The sequence below is a fragment of the Sparus aurata genome, chromosome 10, assembly GCF_900880675.1.
Source record: "Sparus aurata chromosome 10, fSpaAur1.1, whole genome shotgun sequence".
Taxonomy (NCBI): domain Eukaryota; kingdom Metazoa; phylum Chordata; class Actinopteri; order Spariformes; family Sparidae; genus Sparus; species Sparus aurata.
The window spans coordinates 20,526,141-20,546,239 of record NC_044196.1 but is presented as its reverse complement, the minus strand read 5'-3'; the positions used below and the strand labels follow the sequence as shown (position 1 = coordinate 20,546,239).

The window sequence follows — 20,099 nt, the reverse complement described above, 5'->3', positions numbered from 1 at the left end:
AACAAGCTTATCTTAAAATGTACTAGCTTGCCTGAGATTTTAAACAGAATTAGGTACGTCCAGCTAGCAGTCTTTCCTAGCATAACATTGGTTAGCAATCAGGAAACCTGCGTATCTTAAGATTGTCTGATGATTTTCAGCAATTTTTAGAAAGCTACGTCCTGCTAGCCGTCTATGCTAACATGATGTTATGTTAAAGCAAACAACCAGCAATGTCTTTAGATGTACTAGCCGATTTTAGCCAGCATCAGCAGGGTTTTTTCCTCCTAGCTTCATAGTGTGAACAGGAAAAAATATTAATAAATGAATCCTTTCTAGACCTTGAATGTGTTTTTTTTATTTCTCCAGTTACCTAACTATGTTTCTTTTAGGTCAGGCCAAAGTGCAACAGAAGTTCGCCAATGATGCACTGATAAGTGGGCACCTACAATGTTTTCATCTGAACTTAGAAGCATGGGACATGGCATTCTCCATTAGTCAAATCCACTGGCCCTGAAAACGCTCATATTTTCGTGACCTTTTGACCACCAGTAAAACGGCACTGTAAGTTAAAAAAAGTAAAAATGCCAAAGGGGAAGTCTTATTGATTTCAAGAGTAAGCAGGTTGGTGCTGAGGCCTGCTCTGCCAGTTTGTGGTTTAGAGTTTTATTGCTCTGGCAAGAAAAAGAAAAAAATCGCCTGTTTTTGGCTTCTTCTTAAAGAGAGGGTCTTAAAAGCACGCAGCACGGAGCAAAGTTTCCACCTGCATCAGCACTTACGCAGATCAGCCCCCTTGTATTGTTTTCCTGGGCGGAAAGAGAGGGATGGAGATGTAGAGAGAAAGAGAGAATGATGGGGAGGGGGGGCGAGTTAGGGAAGAGATATACTAGCTGGCTAAGTGGAAAAGTGGATTAGGATCCACAACAGAAACGCTTGAGTTGGTTTTATTGCGGCTTTGCTTTGCTTTGCTTTGGCGTTTGTGTGTGTGTGTATATGTGGGAGTGTGTACACGCGTGTGAACATGTGTGCTGCTCCACTGAAGATGTGTGAATTTGCTGTTACAGTGGGAGTTTTTTTTTTTTTTTTCTTTTTTGCAGGGTGGTGTGACATATAGAGAGTGTGGCTGCCTAAAAGGGTTTGGCCGGTGGAGGTGTGCGGTGCGTGTGTGTGTGTGTGTGTGTGTGTGTGTGTGTGTGCATGCAAGGAAAGAGAGTGAGAAAGGAGGAAAGAGGAGAAAGGCAGAGGTGGGTGGCTGTGTTTGCTTTCTCTCTGTCTAGCCTGCCTTTATAAAAGGGGCTCAACAGATTTGATAGGGATCAACGTGTCATGGAACATTCATACACACCGTGACTCAACTTGTGTGTGTGTGTCTAAATATGAAAAGAAAACTCTTTTAAAACACTTCCACTTATCTTAACATAAAGTGATAAATCACAAGCAACCTATAAAAAAACTGCATAAAAAAAGTATTTTTAACATAAACAAGGACACTGAGTCTAATCTCATTGGACACGTTGTTCCAGTTCTGTGTCACACTTACTTACTGTAACGCAAGTATGAATACGGAAAAATAAAAGCTATATAAAAACCCATTCCTCCGGGAGTCTTCTCTGGAACAAAGACAATAATACTGGCAATTTTCCTCATTGACATTCATGCAATTTTGAAATCACGCAATGGCCTTTTAACAAGTTTTATGGGCCCAGCGGTCATGAAACTCACTCAACACATGCAGTAAATTACAGTTTAAAGTGTCAATTCGAGTAATGGAATGGGAATATAAAGGCAGTGAAGTGATTTATACCTGACGGCATCAATATTTCTCTTAAATAATCTCATCTGCGACGCGCTTATTCTGCAAGGATGTTTTCGTTCGACGTCCGGGTTCCTTCCCTTTTGCGCCTCTCTCTATCTCTATCCCGCTCTCCTCCGTTTCTTAGTCCCATGTTCCCCATTAGAAGCTCATATCCCAGTGACCTCCACGGAGTCTCCGCAGGCCACATGACCTAGAGGGGGGCGTGGGGGGGGGGGAGTGTCAAAGGACCTTCTTATATCATTACGCACACACTCTCACACACACATAAACCCTCTAGTGGCTGCGGTAATTGCTATGACACGGAAGGTCATTTCCAGAGACGATGCGGAATAAGGCCAGGTTGCATGGGACTGTTTTGCCTTAATCTGACCCCGTCTTGTGTGTGAGCATGTGAGAGACACAGACGGCGAGTGAAATAACTTATGACATATTTATTCTTTATGTTTTTTTCTGTTGAAGTTATAGATATTTCTGTGCACACAGATAGAAATCCATGAATGTGTGCCTGGGACACACACACACTTAAATATCTTTATCTCAGTGCAGGTCCTTTGTGTGGGTGGGCAGGTTATATTGACAGGTATTTGTTTGTGTGTGTACTTTGCCTGTGTGTATATGCGCAGCCTCACTCTGTCTCCCTCCCAGACGGATCTCGCTTGTTTCGCGGCGGATCGATGCGGCTTACTGACTGGGTCCGAGTCCAATGAAAGGAGAGGTTGCTCGTTGAAATTCCGCTATTTGCCACTCGACTCCTCTGTTGATCCACTTTGTTGCGGGTCATCGTGCACAATGTCACATCAATTGACTGGACTGATGGGAAGAGACAGCCAGAGAGAGAAAAAAACATTTTCCTCAGTCAGACTGTATTCTTCGCAGCCTTTTATGCTGCTTCTCTTAGCCGGCACGCAGCACGGAACAGGTGAATAGTTCTAGCAATGCATGTCTGCAAGTCTTGAAACTACATATATACTGTACTGTGAGTATGGTTTTCTGCTCCTATTAAAGTAGGAAGCCAGCATCTTGTATTTATCAGAGGAAGAGTTTGTTTTAGTGCCAAACTTCTAAAGAGTGCCTTTAAAGGGTAACTCCACCAATTTCCGCATTACATTGTGTTCACAGGTCTTAAAGGGGAGTACTAATGCATATTTGTGGGTTTTTGTTTTTGTGGCTCCAGAGGGAAGCTACATGAATCTGATAGTGATGTCACTCACTTTGCATTATGGGAAACGCCAGGCTCCAGGTTTTTAAAAGAAGTCCACTTGTATGGCATTGCACTCCTATCTCCTAACGCGGAGATATCGCCTTTTTTTTATTATACACATTATTCTTCCCTTTTTAAAACCTGCCAACTACATTACCCACAATGCAACTCAGCTACTAATTGACATCACTGAAGGCAATGTATCAGATTATATTCAGTTCCTCTCGAGACACAAAACGCCATATTATATCTTCCCCCCCCCCCCCATGTATGCAGGAGTACTCAGGAAGAAAATTTGTAAAAAATGTTGGAGTTACCCTTTAAGTTCCCTCGTTTTAGGCTTAAAGTCGGGATGTCTTGCCCTTCTCGTGCATTCAGAGACAGACGCGCAGTCTCTCGGGAGTTGCCTAATCTTGTGAAGCGGCTCTTAAAGTTGAAAATAAGATTTAAAAGTCTCAGCTCATATCGATGTTTTTTCATTGGCATCGAGGAGAAGTGATGTCGTCCTTTAGCGAGCGTTGCCGAGGACCACCGATCAATCCCACTCAGAAAAATTGCTGAGAGAGAATCAATGGAATTCACAACCAGAATCAATTAGAGAGTCCCCATCATATAATTTGTTTCAGAGTGACGCCAAAACAAAACAAAGAAATGGCTCGTTGACACCCGCAAAATGTTAACACAGATGCTTGTAGATGTTTATCTCCCTGCATCATCTGGTGTTGGATATTGTCTTCTCATGCTAATTAGTATTTCTTGTTATTAACTATTGTACCTGCAGGCATTAACGCATTTCAGTCTAAGTCGAACCTTCTTAATTCAATTTTATCTCAAGTTTTTCTAAGCTGACGATTGACAAACTGATCAATCGTTGTTAAATCGTCCGCAGTACAGGCTAATTTACACCCTTCATTTATTTAAATTGTCATATCAGAGTTGTACTTTGTATTGCCTGTCATCTTTGTCAGGTTTGTATTGTGTGTATCTTGCATACTGGGTGTGTTTTTCAAGCAGTGCCTTTCCTCCATGCATATCCCTCTGCCTCAGTCTGCTCTGCTGTTGTTATTTGCTCAGTTCATTGTTATTCATGCCTTTGTTCCCACATTTCTCTTCCTCCAAATTGTTAGTTTCATTATATTTAATATGGCCCATTTGTCCTGTTCTTATTTGCTATATTCCTTTTTTTTTTTTTTTTTACTTCACCGGCATTATAGATTTAATGATTCCCACTGGGAGTATTAAAGTTTGATCTTATTTTAACTTCTCTTTTGAGATCAGCGGGCGAAACTCAATTCTAAACTTTATATGGTTTTTCTGACGCCGCTTTATAGACTCTTTGTCCTTTATCAACCTGCCGTATGCGCGTAGACACACAGAGCCGCACAAGCTACTCCTTCTGCTCCAGGAAGTGAGACTGTACTTGCTTTTTTGTAGGGATTTTCACAGGCTCATTGTCTGCAATGTGAAATGTTTAAAGGTTTTTAATCCAGCTATAGAAGGCTACTTAGAAACGCAATGAGCTGCGAATGCACCCATTCAGTCTTTTTATTACTGTGTCACAGCAGGGAATGTTAAGTGACAGGTGTAGTTTTGCAGCTTAGAAATACATTGAAGTTACAAATACAGTGTTGTCCCACACATATATTATTGATGAATTTTAGAGATGGTACTGAGACCTCGTGGGACCCGTAGTAGACCAGGCGAGAGGCAGAGAGAAACTCTTCATGTGCTCTTTGATCCCTTCCTATGTGTGTTCAGGCGCTGTGTGCAGCTGTGGTGCTGCCTGATGTGCTGCAGACCATGGCGCTGGTGTTCAGCGGGGCAGATGTTATGTGCGCCACCGGGGACCCGACCGTCTCCACCCCCTATCTCTTGGCCCAGCGTGCTGGTCAGAGGCTACAGATGGAGTTCCTGCACCAGAACAAACTCTCGGGTAAGCAACTACGAGCCCCCCCCCCCCCCCCCCCCCCCCCAAGCTGCCATGGTTTTATCTTCCTGCATGGCACATATGCAGTCTACAGTCATAACAGTGATGCATTTACCACTTAATTTCCAGCTCACGCTAACAGCTTTAGGTCTGCACTTGATGTTTATATGAATGATAGTAAAGGCTGAGGCTAAAACTAACAGGTCCCCTGCCAAAACACTAGCAACCTCACCACTTGATGCTTCGTGTAGAAGACATTCTTTTATTTCAGGTCAGTGCTAGTTAGCTTTACTGCCTTTAGTCTCTAATTTCATACCAATGGAAATAAGCAGATTTTTCTTTTCATGTCATGGTACAGTATTGTAAATATATGATCATGCAATTTAAATAGTCTTGTTAACATAACACTGATACGATAGAACGATAGATAGACAGAACGATAGAACAATAGATAGAACAATAGATAGATAGAACGATTATTAGAACATTACACATCCAGTAGCAGCACACAACCGACAACAACAAATATGACACGAAATGTCTGTCACATCTAATATGTTAACACCCCAACCCCCCATCAAGTTAAACCGTAAACACTCTGAAACTGAAAAATATACCCGCCAGAAAAGATAGAATTATATTAAAGCTTATTACTAAAGATGAACATGGAATGCCCTTACTTTTTGTGAAACTCTGATTACAGGTAAACGTAAATCTATCTTGGTTAATGAGTTTGGCCTTTTAAATTTAGAATACATTTCCTTAAACCAAATGTAGAGCGGGACAGGCATGCTGATGTTACCTTAAACTGTGATAGAGTGGCATTTCATTCCTTCACAGTGGCTGTGTCGGTCCTGTACGGAACGTAAATGTAGGCTTGTTAGCTAGCGTAATGCTTCTGGTCTTTGGAATGCTGATGTTAGTGATGAGTGGACAAACTCTGTGTTTAATTAGCCTCTTACTTGTGTCAAGGTATTAAAACAGACCCCACAATTATCGATCATATCTTTTATTCAATAATGAAAGGGAGAAGAGTTCCAGCTAGACTTCACCAAACTTTCTATGGCCGGTGCTCAACCCAGGTGAGGTGCCAGAGACGGTAGCCATGAAACAGAATAACTATATTCCCAGTCAGACTTAAAAAAGAGCTGACTCGCTCACATAAATCTGTGAAAAGGCCTTTAAACTAGGTGTGCGAGTTGGACTTTTACGACCGCCGGCGCCCGCCCGCCTGCATTCAGCCCAGTATCTTTACACTTTTAACAAGCCAATCATGTTTAAAAGTCATATTCACCGCTGTGCCGCCATGTTTATAGTAGCACGGTGGGAGTTTTTTTTCTCCGCTGCCATGAATAGAAAATGAAGGCTTTGTGTCTTTCTCTGACGCTCACCTAATGTTGCTTTGTTTTACCCACCTCGTGTTCCTGGCGTCGCAGGCCCCGGCACAGATGTGCTGTGTTCTGTGGCTTCCTCGTGACGGGTGTGTTTTGTTTGTGCCGTTCCACGCAGGGCTGATGATAAGAATGTATTAGATTAAAGGAGCGAGAGGGGCCGTCGGCTGGGGCCGTGGGGAGACTTTCTCGGGAACTGTTTTTACATAATGTATGCGCTGCATCTGTGCACACCCGCCGCCACCGAGCCTGTTAGGGACTCCTAATTGCTAGCATGGGTCACCTGGTCGCCATGGTGAATGCCCCATTACTTGGAGGTGCGCAAGAAGACACACATCCAGACTGACAAACAGACACACACACATTCAAGTGTGTGCTATTGTCCATCTAAAATGTGTAGCATACAGGCACTCTCTATATGCTCATTATATGTCTGGAAGTTGCACGGCTTCATCATTAACGAACAGACAAATCTGGAGCTAACCAGACTCTTCCTGTAGAGGTGGATGTCCAACTTTAACACACCAACTACTGCAGGTAAGAAGGACCTAGGTCAGGGAGGTGACTGAAAGCCCAAATGCCACTGACATATTTCTAGTGTTCTTGGCTGCAGAGGAGATCTTGTCTCAGGGACAAGAGTTAGTGCAGCTCTTTGAAAGTAGAGACTGTGTGGCAGAGTGGCCACAAGGGAGCTATTCCTATATGTGAAACAAGATGTTAACCCAGGATCACATGCAACACTGAGGATTGTGTGGAAGTACTTTAATATTTGACAATTCTGTTGTACATGAATCAGTGTTGGGCAAGTATCAACATTTGTATATATATAATATACCCAGCAGTTAGCTTTTTTATAGCTTGTCTGCCACAACCATGATCTGTGCTTAAGTCCAGTTACACATTGCTGTGCCGCCATTTCAAATGCAGTAAGTAACCTTCATATTGTATTGATATATACAGATTTTGCTGCTCACACAAAGTCTGCACATTCAAACTCAAAATGATGACCCTAGTTCCAGCTGTTGAGAGCATACCTCTAACCCTTATCCTCCATCCCTCAGCTTTTTGGCAAGTAGCGGACGTGATCTCCCCCACCTGTTTGAAAATTGTAGCCCCCTACACAACTTATTTCTTGGGAAAGTAATAATATCACTGTAAATACTTAATATTCAGTAATACAGTATCACTGTTCTGTCTGCCTGTAGAGTTACGTAAAAACCTAATTCACACAAGTTTGCAGATACAGTACATTTTACTATTCTGGTAAGTCAGAATTTTTTTAACTACTTTTAAAGACTTATATTTTCTAGAGAAAATGATGGGTTAGAACCTCCCTGAAAGTATTGCAGGTCGGACCAAGGCACTGTAGGTTATGCTCTTTTAAATGAATATGTCAATGATAACCAAAATATAGAATATTGCTTATTCTTTAACCAGTCAAACGAATAATCGGTCAATAGTCAGCCAGTCAATTCACCATAACCACAACCTTTCCCTAGCTCTAACCATATTGTAATTGCCATGTGTGGATATTATACAATTATTCAATTAAATGTTATGTAGGATGTTGTAACATTATATATTATACGGTTTAGTGATATATAAGTCCTACAATGTTCATTTTCAAGCCTAATGCCTGATGATTTCCGTTTTGCTTTGTAGACAAGCGCCCATATTTGTATGTTCATATTTAGTCAACAATGAAAAATACAGAACAAAGATGAGGCTGTGCTGCTTCTCAGAGCCACTGTAACCTTTCTAGCAGGGAAAAAGCGGGTTGTAAAGCAACATAAATAGATGCATCCATAAATATATTTTCTGAAACCACACTGAAGACATAAACCATCATGGTGTGCTGAGAAGATTAATGCTCCACACAAAACACTGTCCAAATTCCCTATTTGACATTTTGCTACCACTGGACACATTGTCACTTCACACAAAGCTGTGGGAAAAGTGCTGTCTGCATTGTCTTTGTTTGCGAGCGGCCCCCGGAGTCTGCAGAAAAAAGACGAGTGAAAATTTTGATTAAACAAAAATTGAACTCTTTCACTTGTTGTGTGCAGCGTTATGTCTGGGAACAATTCAATACCCATATGACACCAATCCCGACTGTGTGGCGCGGTTTTGTCGGAGGGAAGATAGAGGAAAGAATGAAAGGAGGTCACATGGCAGCCAATATCGAGGACAAAACAGAGTTCAGAGTCCTTTTTTGGAGTTTTAGAAAACATCAACCTCGAATTACGGTTAACAATGGCTGCACGCATCCAAGGTAATATAGGAAGAGTTATAGGTTTGTCATTCGCTTGCAGCAGGGTCTACTCATGGAATTACAGGCTAAGCAGTCCTTCCTATATTTTATTTCGTAAACCATCACAACAAGGATGCACTTCAGGCCTTCATTCAGCTAACCACATGGTGCTCTAAAACAGAAGTATATTGAATGAAATGAAGACAAACATGGTTCTTTACCAAATTCATTATCCCCCCTGGTGAGAGACTGGGATAAGCCAGCAATAAACAATTGTCAGACACGCGGAACAATCCTCAGTCCTAACAAGTAAAGTCTAAATTGGAGTGTCTCTAAGTGTGAAGAAAACATTGCCGCCTCGTCTGTTCACAGTATGACTCGCGCTCCTAGTTTGTAAAAATAAAAATGGGAAGAAACCCTCCATTTCCCCTGGATATAGTGTATCAAAACAAAGCTGTCAGCCTGCTTCTCCCAGAACCCCTCCGCCGTCCCTTCCCTCCACGGTGGCTCATTTGTAGCTCTGGCGTTAGGACATCCACTCATGGCAGAGCATTGCCACTTCATTAGCTCCTTCTCTCTTCGTATATGAGTGCATGCATGTGGGGGCCTCGACGGACCTCGCGCTCCCGCCCACACCTGCTCGCCCCAGAGAACCCTGGGATATCGTAGGAGCACGTTAATTTACATATCCCCATCCCAGATTTCATTATATCTTAAAAAAAAAAGCCAATGGCAGCTCTCTGAGGCGGTGTCTCTTTGCATTTCAGGGACCCCCGAGGACAGCTTCAATGATGGATCTATCCCTTGCAGTCAGAGCCTCCGCTGCAGCGGTTTCTTGTACATTTTTGGGTTACTTATCATTTGTTACATCCAGTGTGTTCCCATATGTACCACCCAAGAGGCTGCACAGGCCACATGAATACAAATGAAATCAAAATGTGTAGTATCAGGTACCTTCTCAAGTTTTGTTTTCATTACCAGTCCCAAACACGTTTTTAATCTCTCGAGATCAATGATTTTCCATTTTCAAGTTGTGGCAAGCAGACAGTGTCAAAGAAAATATATTTTGGTACCGTTTACGCTTCATTTAAAAAAAATGAACACACACTGCCAAATGCAAATACTCTTCAAGATAATCCATTTTGGCACAACTCATGTTTAACCAAGCTGTCACCAGTGTCTGGCCTGTCACTTGCCAGTGTGAACATGGTGATGAATATGCCATCAGACACCAAACACTGTAGATGCTGTACTTTGATCTGTGTTGATACCACTGCTGAATGCTAATTTACTGCCTTAGTGGTTAAAGAAACATGAACTCTAAGTGGGCAGTTGTGGGTTTGAAATCCTTGCAATAATCAGCGTCTCCTCAAAGCCTCGACACTAAATTGGAAGTCATTCGCGATAAAAGGATCAGCTGATGGACTGAGGCTGTGAGCGGAAATTCTCTTAACACCAAAATGAGCATTATAAATCCCCAAATGTTTCATAATTTCCCACATCTTGCTTGCTAATTTAGCAGGTATCAAGCGCCAATGGTGTTGCCAGTGTTGCAGTAACATCTGTGGCTTAAATGGATGACACAGAGGACCAGTTTGGACAACGAACACTTTATTAACACTAAAAAAAAACAAGTTTCCGGACATGTCACTCCCTGTGCTGGTGCCACTGGACCTTGGCTTAATTGGAAAGACAAGCTGGTAATTGGTTGTTAAGTGCCGCAGGTTTGCGACAATAACGTCTGAGCTCCATCTGCCATGTTTTGAAATGGACCTTCAACAGTGGCTGGTAATCATATGTAGGATAGGTCACATGACAAAAAATTGTACCCATCAACAAAGATATTATGATCAACCAATCGATCTATACACTGACTGATGTTATCAAAACACTGACATATTATTGCACCTCTGTTATAGAGAGCTAGATATCTCTATCTGCTTACACCTCCTCTGTAGTCACACCTCCACTCAAGGTACCTGCAGCTTTTAGGAACTACTTTTCAAGGAACTAAAACATTTCTTCAACCAGTTCGCGCAGAGATTAGGCAAGTTAGACTGCTGGCGTATGACAAAGCAAAGGCTGTGTTCATATCATTTGAGGAAGCAACTAAATAACAAAGCTTCCACTCAAAGTACCAGCAACTTTTATTCCCAGGGTGTACTTATTAAGGAACTAAGATTTTCCTTTTTTTCCTGCATTGCCACTGCGATCTGAAGATCCACTTAGTCTGTATGTAAACAGTCCATTAGACTATACAGCAACTACTTTGTCAGTTCAGTTGTGTATGCCTTCATCTGTAACTCCATTTTTGTGTGTCAAAGCACAATGAACAAAAAAACCTGAATGGTCAGGCAGATTTTATTAAATGGTGGCAGACATAAAAGTACTCAACCAAGCAGAAATGTTCAGCACTGCAAGCCCCACCCCCAAAGTTCTTGTACTTTTGAAAAGAACTACCCCCATGCAGGGGGTAGAGGGGTCACATAAGGTCCCCAGAACTTAATTTTGACTCCGGCCCCTACAGTTTCATGTTCTTTTAAAGGTTCCTAGTCCCTGGGGCACGGTCCTGCTGTTGAAATACGCTACCTACTATACTAGCTAGCTAGCTAAGGGGGGTATTGCAGGTAGCATACAGTGAGTTTATCAGACATTTTGAGCTAGAGCAGCTCTATGGTGTGCTTAGAAATAAGGCTGATAGAAGCAGTGAAATAAAACAGTAAAGTCGTGGGCCAAAACAATTAGCTAAAATATACTAAAAAGCTAAGTGCAGCTAAGGAAGTGCAGAATGGGCTGAAACAACACCTTATACATTCATAGTAATATTGCAGCTTTAAGCCAGCCATGTGTAGGATTCCGAATGTGTTTTAATGCAGACACTGGAGGAAGGTAGTGCTATTATTCCCCTGGCATTGTCATACTTCTCTACCAACAAAACTTTTGCCATTAGAACTATATGTAAGACCTTAAACTCATAAAAAATCTACAAATGAGGGCTTTCAGGTTGTAAATGTTTGATTTCTGTCTTAAACAATCTGTGTCTTGCAGTAAGACAATGAACCCCTGCCAGCTCTTCCACTGTAAATCTGTGGATAAAAGCATCAGCTAATGCGGAAACTGTAAACAGAGCAAACCAAACATGTAAATTGGGTTTTATGGCGGCTCTTCGCTCCACCCAGGAGGCCGTCATCTTGTAAAAACCAAGCTAAACAGCCATGCCTCTTACTGTTGACATCATTCCGCTTCTTCTCAAAATGACACACCGCGGATTTGGAGGCAGGGAAGTTTTATTGTTGCCACCCGAGCATCCCTGACGCCTTTCGAAATCTCTGAATCTCGCGGCACATTAAAAATTTATCCAGCAGGCTTTCTGTGTGGATAATAAAAAGATGAACACCAAGACACACACACGCTCACAAACACGCACACACATACACAAACACTAAATCAGAGGCCCTGTTTCATCTCGGGTCTCAATTCCACCATGTTGTAAGCAACATCGCAAGGCTCTGCCAGTTTTTGTTTTTTTTCCCAGCACTTGTTGACGTTGTTTATGTTTTTTAACCAATAAACACACTGTGCACTGGACAGTTAGACGGTTCAGCAGGTCACAAGCAGCTGCTTGTTTTTAAAGTATCTTTTTTTTTTTTTTTTTAATGATGTGTTTCTCTTTTAATTTTGAAAGGAGTGCTAAAAAGTGTTTGTGTGTATCCTCCAGCTAAATAGCTCAATGAATAATTAAGTTTGATTTCTATAATCATGCAGATGACCATGTGCTTACAAATTCGCTCCTCTGCCTTCTTTCTTTCTCTTATCTTTAGCTTGTACATGTTGCCTGTGTTAGCCATTTACTACTTGTGACTTCGCTGTCCTTGTGAGTGTGTGTGTGTGTTTGTGTGCGGTGCGTGACTGCCTCTGATTACCCCACTGTCCACTGCTTGTCGGGGACCACTTTGTGACCGGTGCCGTGGGCGACCAGATGGCTAATTGAGCACTCTGTCATGTCACCTCCCTTCGCTAGGGACCGAGCCAATCAGCGCAGGCCAGACTTCTCAACTGCCGCCCCCACAGACATCACAGTCCCATCTTAACAGAGTCCAGCTTTAGGGGCCCACAGGGACTGTTTCCAAGGCTCACAGAGAGAGCCTTGTTACAACTGATACAGCATCGAGCCACTGGCTTATTTACATTCTCTCAACCTGAGTGCTTGAAATTGTGTGTGTGTGTGTGTGTGTGTGTGTGTGTGCGTGTGTGTGCGTGTTTGTGGGACTCACTTCCCTGCAGTTTGCTGATTAAATTCTGTCAGATTCCATGTATTTATGACACCGCTATTGGCAGACACTCTCTCTGCATTAGATTAAAAGGCAGATTACAGATGTTGCTAACTAAAATGGCTTTATGTGACGCTGCTCCCGATTGGCTCTGCAGCCTTGGCGTCACGTCAAAAATATATATTGCACTTGTTAGAAGTGGCTACAGTGTATAAAAAGCGGCTGTATCATGCCAGAAATGATGTCGCTGTCGATTTGATTGCCCCTTGCTACCAGCGAGGCCGATCGTGCCTTTGTCGGGTTGTTTTTCATTTACACCGTACTTTATTCATATTCACCGTGTCGGAGATCCATTGTTGCTTTATTAAATCAGGAGTCTCAGTGATCAAGATCAACTGTGCAACATCACAACAACAGTGCAGTCGCTACACACAGAGACATGCTAATTAAAGCATTCACACGTAGCTCTAAGGATGTCACTAATTAGCTTAGAAGAATGAGTTTCTCTTACTTCAATTTGCTTAGCAGTTTGTTCCAGTAATAAAGTGCAAAATACTGGAAACTAGTTCCCCACATCTGGTATATTTTTACCTCAGATTTATTAAGCACAGTCCATATGAGACTAAAAGATATGCGTTTCCTTTACAAAACATTTTGTTGTAGGCTTGAAATGTATTTAAATACAAAGTAGAGCTGTGATGCAGTGTTGCGCTAGAGTACAGTCCTGCATCACAGCTGTGATAATGGCTGTTGTCAGCTGTATAACACCTTCAAACCCTTTAAACCATACATTGTCAGTGCAACCAAGCTTACCCTCCATTTAAGATCTAGTTTAATCTGAAAAATCGTCTTACTTTGAGTGACTGGGTCTACTTCTTTGATTAATTTTTTTTCTCGATACAAACACACCTAAAAGATAGATGAGTAATCAACACATGGTCCAAAGATTAGAACTTGGAGAAATGTATGTGCCTTTAAACTCATTGTGTATGTGAAAACAATAAATTAGTTTGAGAACACAGACATATTCAGAAGACTCTGTCTCGTTAATTAGCTGATTGTTTTTTTTTCTCTCCGTGGCCCTGAGATGAGACGCCGGTGGTGTCAGTAAAGGGGTGGAAATGTCGCTTCAATTAAAAGTGGTTTCAATTAAAGTTATTTTACCTTGCTTGATGAGAGAGCTGGAGGTAGTGAAGATAAAATCGGTGAGATATTGCCAAGGCCCCAGCAGAAAATTGAACCTCAGAATTGAAGCTAATTGAATTTGAGAAACGATAAGGTTGAATGTGGGGAGCTCTTAAAGCTAGCAAGACGGGACGAGTGGAGGGAGTTAAGAAGGGAAAGGGGGGGAAATGAGGGAGGATGGCTTTCTAATTTAAATGGACGAAGATGAAGAGAGGACGGAGCGCAAAACTCATTCTCAACTGATACAGAACGTGGAGGTTTGTGCCTTGAAACACCTTATCATTGACTTCACAAGAGAACAACCGTGTGACAAAGTCATGACTAAATAAACAATGGTTTGTATAATCTTGTTTTATGCCGCTTGTAGGGGGGAATAGATGATAATATTGTGTGGCTTCATGGATGCCTACAGAGAAATACCACCCACTGGGAGGCCAGAGGTCTTGATAAGGGCACTTCAACAATGGGGAAAAATGAATTCATGTTTCCTTGTTGACAATTGTCTCAGGTATTTTATGTGAATAAGTGTAGAATATAAACAGAGAATCACATGTGGGGTCAGTGCTATCTTGATCTGAAAACATTCCCACATTCCAAATCCAAACCTACTGTTTTGCGATACTGTAATTGGATAAAAAGGGATGATTGACATGGAATCATCATGGAATCATGGAAGCTGCACATCTGGACAGATAGTATATGCTTAAAAGTGTGGTCTGCTGGCCAATGCAAGCCTTCACAAGCATCAATTCTACATAGTAGAAAAAAGTGATGCGTTTTCAGCTTTGTAACAAAACGTTTATTTCAGATAATCAATTTTTTTAATGCTTTACTTAGATTTAATTGCTTCAGTTAATCTGAAATTGTATCAAAATGACTCTGTCCTATGATTTAAATGGCAGTCAACTATGGTTACGATTTAAGTGAAGAATCAGATTGGTTCACTGCCAACATTACACTCATTGGAAAAAGGCCATTTCCTTGCTCATCAACTGTGTCTCCCCCTTCCTTGCAGATTTCCCCAGACTGGATCAGTGGACGGACAACACCTCCCTGTCCGAGTCTTCCCTCTTCATGGATGGCTTCCTCTACATCTCCTCCGGCCCATCCAAGACGACGGTGGACCGCCGTGGAAGAGATGGTGAGCGTAAAATGCCACTTTGCAAAAAAAAAAAAAAAAAAAAACACCCGGCAAGGCCAATCAATCCATCAATCCATTTGTAAGCAATTCAAACTGCGTGTTTGTCAGAGGTCTACTCCAGTTAAGCGCTGATCGATCAATCAGTGTCAGTCTGTCAGCTGTCAAACTGCCAATCGTTTAATCCGTACACCAAACAGTCCAGTCAAAACGATCAATGAGTCTGTGTTTCTGATGCGTTCTGCATCGGCCCTCTGGGGATACTTGTCAGACGGAAGTTTGTTCTTCAACGACCCAGCAGTGAAAGCTCCGCGGAAGTACGGGGTAAATTAGTACCAGGTCAAAAAAATTTGAATAGAAAGAAATGAAATAATTTCTGTACAAGCCCTTCTAAATCTACATGAGAGAAGCCATCTCTGAAACATCTGAATTCTCCTTCTTTTGTCTTCCAAGTCAGTTTAAAACTTTTTAATCATTTCACACCCAAACTACTCAGCTGCTGCTGAACCTCCTGCTCTGCGGATGGTCCCACTTCTCCAAACAGCTGGAGCGTTTCTTGGGCCCATGGGTAATTAGGAGAAAGAGCCAGCTTTGGTTGCTCCCCCCGGGGATGGAGGTTATTGGGAAGGTGGAGGAGTGGGTTGGAGAATATGTGGGGGATGGAGGAGAACTGGGAGGAAGGAAGGTGTCCTGGTGGGGGGGTGACAGCTTGCAGCTTACCTGCCTCTTGAATGAGCTGAATCTCCCATGTCGTGGCCAAGACATCCATCTCCATTTCCATCATCCCACACACACTCTGCTCTCATTGATGGTTGCACATGCTGGCTAATGAACAGGGCTGAGGTCTTGGAAATTGCCCCTTAGTGGAGATTGGGGGAAATTCCTACCAGTGTCTATTGAACTTCTCATTATTTGTTCAAATTGAATTCATTTTCAGTTCACTTGTTATAGGATAACTCTTAATTTAATAGTTTTTGCCATTCATTTCTGGTGATTATGATAAGATTGCACTCACCAAAGTAATTGCTAGAATCTGGGAACACGGTGGAGTCGCTACATCGAAGTCCAGTGGGTCAAGAAACTTGAGTTGTCAGATGTGCAGACTGGTTTTAAAACGGAACTGATTTTAAAGTAAAATTAAAAGTAAAACCAGATTAAATAAACCAATTTATGTGGAGATTATAACTGAAATGCCACCAATAAATCCCTGACAAATGTTATTATCCACCTTTGCTGTCCCTCCCAATAAACTGAATTACTTCTAGGTTTCTTAAAAACCTTTGGAGGGGATGTTCGGGTTACTTGCCGATCTGACTTATTTAAACAATGAAACCATATTCCTGGATCTCAGTCAATAAGTCAGTAACTGCTGTGTTAATACTACTGTAAGGAGAGATGATCAAAACTGTAAAAGAAAAGAAACTGCAACCTCACCGTGATATGCCATTAAATCCTGCACAATGGACCTGCAATCCTTTATTAGTAACTTTTTACTTTTTATCAAAACAGAAAGAACAAGAAAACAAAAGTCCTGTGCTATTTTGCCAGCTACTTTCTGGCAGTAGAACCAAGACAGTGAGCTAAAATAACATTTCCATAGAGCTCAGTAGAAGTGCAGACTTGGGTGATTATTGTCAGTATGAGGTAAGCCACCCCATTTACTCACTCACTGTCTTGCATACAAACTATCTGATCTTTTTACAAATCACAAGTTACAGCCGTTCAACACTGAATAATAAGAATCATCAAAGTACAATGAAGTAAGTTCTGTAATACATGAAGTATAGTGGAAGAATAAAGTAGCAGAAACAGGAAATCCTTAAGGAAAGAACTTTAAAATTGTGCTTACGAACAGTAATTGAGTGAATTTTTCACACATTCCATCACCAGTTATTAAAAAATTTGACACTAAGATTTACATTTTTACTACAAATTAATATCGGCTCCAAATATCAATTATTGGTTTCCTCAATTGTCAGCCCTGAAAAAAACATTGGTTGATCCCTTTTCCTTGTAATTGCAGAAGTAATTGTAAAAAAAAGAAGACTATTGGCTGTTCTTACAGAACCCTTTGGTATGACACTGTGTGGTCTGTGTTCCACCCACGGTACAGCGAGCTCTTGTTTCAGATGAAGTAATATCGCAACAGGTGCCCATTTTGTCGAGGTCCATTTTAGTCACTGCTGTGCTTTTCTGCCCCACTCAAAGACGCCGCGCTGTGCCCGACTTGTCTCCCCCTCAGATAAGTGCTTGTAATATTTTGGCCGATAAATACCTTGTTATTTCATCTATTATGGAGGGCCATACAAGTTTGGCTTTTGTGCTTTAATGGCGCTTTAACTGCTGCCAAGGCTGTTGAAAAATTCAAGGGTTGTTGGGTTTAAAACTTGACGCATTCCAACTTCTTCAATCACGAGGAAGCGCTGTCAGGACTTTGTGAGCATGGAGGGATGAGGTATTTTTGAATGTACTCCAGGATGCCTTTCGCTCCCAGGCTAATGGTTTGATGGTCTATAGATACACCCAGGTTCTTAATTATTCATAGGTTGTGCTCAGGGCTTAATAAAAGCACTCTGCTACAGCATCTTAAACTCCTTTTTTTTTTGTCTGAAGAAGACTCCAATAGGCTTTCATGCTTCCACTGATGGGAACTAAATTTCGAGTACGTCATGAATTAATTTGGCAAGCAATTTTGGTAATGGCCTTGACAGAGGTGGCATGGGGGATCGTTGTGCCAGTCCACCTTAATTGAATAAAATACTGCGCTGCTTAGCATTTAGCAAACGTGTCGGTCTAGATGCTGTGGGGAATATAGATTAGGATTAGAAAAACAGTGTTCCTTGTTGTTTTATTTGTGCCAAAATCAAGGTTGAACTGGTTTACCATCCGGCACGGCACCACTTTATGAGCTGTTTGAGGCTCCGCTCCATATCAGGTTTACACAGTTGATTCCGGCGTAAATGAAGTCCCCCCTCCCCCTTAACGGGCTGAAGAGTGAGTCATGCTACTTTCACATTAAAGAGTGTGTACATGTTTCGTGCACATCCATGTCTGTCTGTGCGCTGGTGAGAGTCTTTGGGGGGAAGAGAGGGACAGTTGACAGTTACTGTCTGAAATGGTGAGTGGCAGCAGGGAAATGGCAGCCTTAATTTCTGATTAGTTTTGTCTTTTCCTCATCAGCTGCGCTCTGGTTCTGTGCCTTTCGACAGTAACTCACGAATGGCAGGGAGAGTGAGAGAGGGGGGAGGAGGGGATGTGGAAGGAGAGGAAGGGGGAGTAGAATTATGTGAACAGTTTTATTGAGGACACAAATCTGAGCCCATATGAACATTCAATTACTTGCATCTACAAAGCCGGAGTCAGGTTTTCTGATAATAAACCAAATCCTCTTTATGGTTTGTGTTAAAAAACATTTTTCAAAGGTTGTTAAATGATTCTGAGCTGTCACATTTATGTTTTTTTTCTGTTTTATATTTGATGAGGAGAGAATAAAGCCTATTTAAACTATTTGTCTTCATCTAATATGCTTTTTAGAATATTTCTGCTCATATAACTGTGCCTTCGCTTGCTTAAATGAGTGATTGCTGCTGTTGCTTAGGCCAGAAATACATGGCAGATAGTGTTTCTTTTTTTCTTTATCTTATGCCATATCTGTCCATTCCTCCCTGTAATGAAGTGGGCTGTAATTCTGGCACAGACAGATCGTTCAGATCCCTTCAGTTTCTCGATTTCCATTTCCAGCCCCCTGACAAGCTGTCCAGCAGATGTCTTCATCACAGATATTTTAGTCTGATGGCGAGATAGGCAGAAGATTGGCGGAAGAGGGAGAGTTGGGATAGTGAGGGAGGGAAGAGGGTGATTTAGTGGAAGGGGGCACGGCCTGCTTTTTTCGATGCATACTGAAATGGGTGTCTGTGCAATGCAGATAAAAAGTTTAGGGCGACATTGGGTGTGAGCGAGAGGAGTGCAGCTAAAAATAAAGCCTGAGGCACAATCAGAGTCAGAACTTTTGAGTAAAATACTTTATTCTGTAAGTTGGTCCATTGAGTCAGTGAACAATAAGACAGTTTAATTGCTGCGTCGATGGCTTTAGTAGTCTTATCAACCTGCTCATCTTGCCTACTTGGAGTGTTTAGCGAATTTAACAAATTGCATAAGTGAGAGAGGAGGTGAAAAAAACAAGCAGGAATAGAGAGAGAGAGAGAGAGATTCCACATATAGTCTGGAAAATGCTGTGCGGGGAACGCTCTTGGCGCACAAGGTAATTGGCCCAATTTAGCTGGTGGAGGCATGTACCATGGTTGGCTTCCGCTTGCGTTGTCTCTGGCGGGCTGGTTGTGGTCTCCTGTGGAGAACGGCTGGGCCGCAGAGCCATTGCTGTGTGTGTGGAACAGCTGGCAATGGACGCAGCTGCTTGATTGTAAATCAAGCACTATTGTTCCCCCCATTGAGCTGGTGCTTGTGTAGAAGCTAGTGGTATCCCCACCCGCTAAGGAAATGCAGAACTACAAACAAAGAAGGAAGAAGGATGCTTGCGATTCGGCGATGTGCAGGGTTTTGATAAAGCCCATTTCCTGGGGGAATATCTTGAAGGGATCCAAAGACATTCACTGCTGTGTTTAAAAGTAAATTGTGCCACAAATTCCAACACAGATGAATAATAGTGAGTAAAACCCATTCCACATTTACTCCACAGTCATTATGGTTCTGAAGTGGTAGCAACACCACTGGTAAGTGTTCCATCTTGGGTTATATCAGAACAACTATCTTCCTGGTTTGATTCATTCTTTTACTTTCAGCCCTCCATGATGTCTAATTCCTGTCATCATGGCCTCGTCTGTCTTTCTCTCAGCCTGCCCAATCCCTTATATTCATTCACAATTCAAAGCCTAAAGAGATACGTGTATCTGAAATTACATTTATAGTCTCTCAACACCTTT

General features: G+C 42.0%; 1 protein-coding gene across 1 annotated transcript in view; it reads left to right on the top strand.

Moving 5' to 3' along the window:
* Positions 1–20,099, top strand: part of arap2 (ArfGAP with RhoGAP domain, ankyrin repeat and PH domain 2) — a 129,108-nt gene that overhangs the window by 62,164 nt on the left and 46,845 nt on the right. Inside the window, exons 15-16 of the mRNA XM_030431865.1 lie at positions 4,755–4,929; positions 15,037–15,162. Of these exons, the coding sequence (XP_030287725.1) occupies positions 4,755–4,929; positions 15,037–15,162 (301 nt within the window). The remainder of the gene's footprint in view (positions 1–4,754; positions 4,930–15,036; positions 15,163–20,099) is intronic.